General features: G+C 36.8%; 1 protein-coding gene across 1 annotated transcript; it reads left to right on the top strand.

Annotated features, from left to right (window-relative positions):
- Nucleotides 1-417: 417 nt before the first annotated feature.
- LOC131320744 (non-structural maintenance of chromosomes element 4 homolog A-like) lies at nucleotides 418-5,553 on the top strand. The gene is made up of 7 exons (XM_058351576.1): nucleotides 418-955; nucleotides 1,625-1,705; nucleotides 2,377-2,629; nucleotides 2,723-2,813; nucleotides 3,601-3,817; nucleotides 3,914-4,005; nucleotides 5,103-5,553. Exons 1-7 carry the CDS (start codon nucleotides 775-777, stop codon nucleotides 5,355-5,357), a joined length of 1,170 nt encoding a protein of 389 aa, XP_058207559.1. The 5' UTR covers nucleotides 418-774; the 3' UTR covers nucleotides 5,358-5,553.
- Nucleotides 5,554-5,857: the final 304 nt, after the last annotated feature.

Genomic DNA, 5,857 nt, shown 5'->3' with positions numbered 1-5,857 from the left:
CAGTAAGTGCACAAACAGAACGCTTTTAGACCCGTCTCAGGTCTAAAAAAGATAATCGAAACCGTTCATTTTGTTCAATATATTTTGTTTAATGTTTTTGAAAAAACCAGCTCCATTCGACATTGATAAGGGCATTTATGAAACGTTCTTAATTGCTTCAAAATGTAGCCTAAATTCTGAAGTGATTTTGGATGTTTCGTAAATGTTTTTATTGATGTTAGATGAAGCTAATTTTTTATGGAAACTTTAAACAAAATATATTGATTAATATGAGCGACTCCGATTATTTTTGATAGACTTAAGACAGGCCCAAAATTGCATTGTACACACTATCTGTGCGCGTACTGCTGTACCGGTAGCATTTCGGTAAAAGGTACCCAAACACACACGTTTCGTCACCGCAGATCACAGCCGTACATCGTCACGCCTTTTCCCTTTTACACAATCTCACAAACGCCACATAAATGCTCTGGTGAGAGAGACAGAGGAGGGAGAGAGAGAGAGAGAGAAGGCGCGCAGGACTTGCGATTTCAGTCAGTTTTGAATTTTTAGGGTTTTTTGGCTCCATTTTTTTCGCTTCCATCTAAACTCATTCGAATCCCTCGTTTCAAATAATCAAAACTCTCCCTCTCTCTCTCCCGCTCTCTCACCCCATTGCTTTTTCCCACTACTCACTCCGACCCCGAATTCTAGGGTTTCCAATTGAATGATTTCCAATTCTTTTCCCCGATTTCATTCCCAATAATTGGCGCGTTCGATTGTAGGAAAGAAACCATGGTCAGAGCAGCAGTGAAAGGGGAGCCAAGTAGTAGAAATAATCATAACAGCAGGAGGAGGAAAGACACAGCAGAGGCGGGCGTTGAATCGAATACCAACAGTGGTTCTGGACCCGAGACCGTGTTTCAGCGCAGGGTTCTTCGGTCTCGATACCTCGCTGTCAAGAATCTCATTAGCGGTAATTTTCTCGCATTTTAACAAACTCTTTTAGACCGTCTCCAGCACTTATTCAAAAATCTTACTCAAAGTGGACTATTTGAGTCTGTGAAGTTGAATAAAACCTTGTTTTGTTTACGTGTACTTCTACTATTATTTGAGTAATGGCTTCAATTTTTAGGAAGTACACAATGGACACAAAATTTAAGTGAATGATCGTTAATGGCTTGATTGTAAATTTGGGGGAAAAAATAGCCTTGGAAATTTCAGTAAAAGTTTGAGTATCCCTTGGTTTGAGAACAAATTTGTAAAAAATTCGATTTGATAGAGGTTTGAGTTAAGGAGTGAGAGGCTTTTAGAGGGGATTTACTCTAGTTTTGAGTTTGTGTGTAAAAAAAAAGGGCGAAGAGTTGGAGATGCTCTTGGGAGTTAATCCAATGGGCAAAGTTAAAATTGAATAAAAAATTAGAGTAATAGTTTTGTAAATTGAGTAATTTTAGTTTTAAAAGACAAAATTCAAGATTTGAGTAGAAATTTGGTTCTGCCTTGATTTGGGTATGGAACATGGTAAAACTGAATGTGTGGCATATGTTTGAGTCAAGGATTGGAGAAAACTTCAAGGGTTTTTAACTCAGTTTTTGGGTTTAGAGATGCATGGTTTAATCAGTTTTCTGTGGGTTCGTTTTTGCAGAGAAGAGAGAAGATATATCAGGGGTTGATTCTGACAAGTTCAATTCCATAATTAATGAGGTGGAGAGCTTGCATCAGCTAGGTATTCATAACATTCCATTGATTTTTTTATTATTGCTATGTATTCATGTGTATGTATCTGCTTGTTGTTGTAAACTATAGGTCAATTGGATGTGTTATGTTTTGTTAAGCAAGATGGGAAGTATTAATTCTGCTGTTCTTATTGTTTGGTTGTAGAAAAGTTGAAACTGAACTCAACTAGATAGGCTGTTCCATAATTATGTTTCCTTGTCCTTCATGTTACAGACCAAGGCGAGTATTAGATGAAAACTACATTGATATTCTTGAAAATATCTAATGTAGTGGTATTGTAGATGCGGAGGTGTATGTTCCGTTTGTGGTTGTAAGTGTTAGGTCAGTTGGATGAGTCTAAGTTTGGTTGCTGGGAGGGAAAGAAAGAAATTTGTTTTTGGGAAAAGTGGAAAGCTTCTACTAAACTAAAGTAGTTGAATTCTTTCACCTGTTTGATTCGATCTTTTGCTAAATTGAATAAAGTCATCTACCTGAGCGTTAGATGTATTTTCTTTTGATATGTTGGTGAAAGTTCAAAAATTGTATTACTAAGAAGAATGTTGATCTTCATTTACAAATTTACAAAGTAGGGAATTTTGATTCTAAGTTGGTCGTTCTTATGCATAACTATGATTTGGAGGTATCAAATCTACAATTTTTGCTTTTTTGATTGGTTTTCAGTACAAAAACCTAGGGAACAAGTTGCAGATGCTGAGGCTCTGTTGGACATTACATCCACTTTGGTGTCCTCTGTTAAGGCACATGGTAATGAAGGAATAACCCCATCAGATTTGGTAAACTCTCTTGTTAGAGATTTCGGGCGACAAGGTGGGGCAAGTAGCAGCACCGAGGATGGTAACAACTCTGTATTGTGGAATGATATTGGTCTAGCAGTATCTCATGTTTTCCGGAGGACCCCTGGATGCACCACCATGTATGTATATAGTGGTATCCTCTTGTTTTACTTTGATCTGAATGTTAATTTTTAAGCTTGCATTCACTGTGTTGGTCTTTGTTTGCTCTACAGGCTTGGACCTATGAATACTGAACCAAAACAAAGAAAGGCTATTGTTCAAAGAAAACGTGTGAGACCAACCGAGAAAGCTCGGCCTGAAGAGGTAAGTATTAAAGAAAATGCGAGAGCAGGTTTATCCATGAAAGACGAGATGACTTAGTGAAACCTATTTCCATGGTTGTCTTTTTTTTTTTTTTTTCTTTCTCCTACTTCGGAAGTATGGATTTTTGATTTTGTCTTGATCTGTAGAAAAGGTCCTGCTATATGGAGAAAAATTGTTGTCTGTGCACTTAGTTTCAAATAGTTCTCTCTCTCTCTCTCTCTCTCTCTCTCTCTCTCTCTCTCTCTCTCTCTCTCTGTGTGTGTCTGTGTGTGTGTGTGTGTGTAAAACAACCTTATGCGTCTAATGCTTGTGTTTTGTTTATAGGACTTCATGGTTTTGTTGCGGTAAATTGTGTGATATAGCATAAAAATCAAGACATAGCTAAGTTTGCCTCATGGCCATCATGGAACCAGAAAACAACTGTGGTTTTCTTGTCAAGAAGAGAGGATCTTTCTGTTGTTAAATCTTATTGACTATCTATAGGATGGAATAGTTACTTATGTTGACAACTAAAATTACAGACTTGTACAGAAGTAATTTTTTGATGGAATAGTTACCAGTAATTTTTTGCTGGTAAGGTGCTTTGCCATCCAATTTTCTGTTGGAGGGTTTTTTGTTTTTGGTCCTTTTTATTCTTGTTTTGCTCAAGCATGTGTGTTCTCCGTGTTCGAGCCCCTCGATGTAACCTTTTTCGAGGTTGTTATAAAAGTTTCGTTTTGCCGAGCAAAAAAAATAAAAAAACTTATATCCATAATATTGTTCATGAACATAAATTTATTTTCTGCAGCTTGAGGATACTGGTACAGAGGAGAGAACGGACACAGATAAAAATATGGCTACCATGTTTCATATTTTAAAGAAGAATAGAAGGGCCAGGCTTGAAAATGTAGTATTGAACAGAAACTCCTTTGCACAGACGGTAGAGAATTTATTTGCTCTATCCTTTCTAGTAAAAGATGGGCGAGCTGAAATAACAGTGAATGAGAAAGGATGGCATACAGTCTGTAAGATTCTTTTCAAACGATTGACATCTATATTTCATATGTCCCTACTGCTTCTGTGTCAGTTTGAACTAAGATACATGACTTCTTTTTTGTCAGCTCCAAGGAATGCTCCTGCTGCTGATGATGTTACCTCTGGGGAGGTTTCTTACAGCCACTTTGTTTTCCGATTCGACTTTAGGGATTGGAAGGTAGTTGGGTTTTAATTCACGTGTCAATGTTATTCTAGTTCATGTTAGCTTCAAGTATTACAGACACAGAAAAAGTCATGACATGGATTCGACACTGCCATGTCGTCATGCAAACTTCCAAAAATTTGAGGATACATCACGTTGGGTACGCATTAAATAATTAATAATGTTTATGTACTTTATACTGGTGTTATATAAACGTAATGAAATTTCAAAATTAAGGATCTAATCATAGAAACACCATATACGCCTTTGGTCATGGATGTTATACAGCATTCATGAAAGTTTACAAACAAGCAAACATGTGTTACTTCATTCACTTTGTCAATATAATATGTTAGATCATTATCTATCACACAAATAGAATATGAAAACCCCGACATGTGCGCTAAGAGTGTCTTAGCATGTCCCAATTTGGTTCTAGATAGTCCCAGAGTGTCCAGGTGAACAAAGCTGAAGAAAGCCAAGACATTATTCTTAGCGTCGAACATGTGTCTAGAGAGTGTTGTGATCTGACAATTGCCTGATGCTGACGTGACCTCCAACAAAGTCTCTGTTCATAGTTGTAAATTGTATGAAATCTTATGGCTGCAAGCATTTGGATTCAAGTTCCGTGAATCTGCAAGCATTAAACTCCTAAAATTGAGGATATACATCTAAAAAGGGACAAAAAAATTGCAATTCCCAGTGGTAAGAAGAAACAGAAACCCATGGTTTATTTGCTATATACATACAAGTTTTATTCATATATGATCTTCTCCCATATTTAAAAGGTATTTCAATAGTCATAGCTTACCAACATTTGTTATTGGGATGAGTTTTGTAAAAGAGAACCTGAAGAGAGAAGTTGAAGTAACAGGAGTCATAAGAGTGTGGAACGTTTAAAACGTTATTTGCAAAACTGCTTTATTGGAGTTATAAGCTGGTTAAATTGGAGAGTGGATCCAAGTTGGACAATGGTGAAATTTTAGAACACCAGTGAACACCATTTTAATAACATTGAAGATACAGAAACAGTTTCGCGTATTATCTCTGACTGATTCTTGGTGGTTGTATTTTTAGATTTTCTTCTAATTCTGTCACTATTGGCTTTGCAGTTGATGTTAGATTCTGTCGAGGTTGGAGAAGAGCTGATGCCTCATAGGAATCCAGAGGACATAACAAGTGATTCACGAACAGATAAAATGCCTGAAGAAGCTCAAGCAACGGGAACCTTAACTCCAATCAGAAAATTGTCTAGGAACCGTGGTCTGGTTTTGCAGGAACAGTCAGTTGTGGCTGACTCTCCTGAAAGCGATGATTCTGCAGCAAGAAGAGCTGCCATTCGGAAGGGAAAGCGTAAGCTAATATGACGTGTGGGTAGATGACTAGATGTGAAGCTTTCATGGTAGCAAAAATTTAGAGAGATTTTGATTATTTATGACTATTTTGAGCCCCTTTGGTGATGGAGAGATGCCACTAGTCTATTAGTTCTAGGACGTTTCTTAGTGTATGTTTTGGCAAATTCTATTTGCACTTTTCCTCCAGTTATCTAGTGAGTTTTATTTAGTATGGGTTTTCGTTTGACTACAAAATTAAGATTAACTAAATGCCTGATTAGAAACTCTGGTAAACAATCTCAGAAGCACAAACAAATACCCTTGGACATGCTCTAAATCATGCCAAATGAATTTCACCTCTATGCGGTTTTGACAAATATATTTAAGGGGTAAATTGTGTTAATGCACTTTTACTTTAGATTAAAAGAAGCAATGCTATGAATAATGTACTGCCAATATGTACTGTTTTTTTCATAAAATTGGTACATCACAGCTATAGTTTCGTTCTAGTTCAAATTTTGATTAGTACTGAT

This window comes from Rhododendron vialii, chromosome 3a (genome assembly GCF_030253575.1).
Source record: "Rhododendron vialii isolate Sample 1 chromosome 3a, ASM3025357v1".
In the NCBI taxonomy this organism is placed as follows: Eukaryota; Viridiplantae; Streptophyta; class Magnoliopsida; order Ericales; family Ericaceae; genus Rhododendron; species Rhododendron vialii.
Note: the sequence above shows the minus strand (reverse complement) of the source record. Positions and strands in the feature narration are given on the sequence as shown.

Excerpts from the sequence above, each read along its gene's own strand:
- LOC131320744 (XM_058351576.1), top strand. The coding sequence starts at position 775 with ATGGTCAGAGCAGCAGTGAAAGGGGAGCCAAGTAGTAGAAATAATCAT. Across the intron at positions 1,706-2,376 it reads GGAGAGCTTGCATCAGCTAG|TACAAAAACCTAGGGAACAA; the intron begins GTATTCATAACA and ends ATTGGTTTTCAG. Across the intron at positions 2,814-3,600 it reads AGAAAGCTCGGCCTGAAGAG|CTTGAGGATACTGGTACAGA; the intron begins GTAAGTATTAAA and ends TATTTTCTGCAG.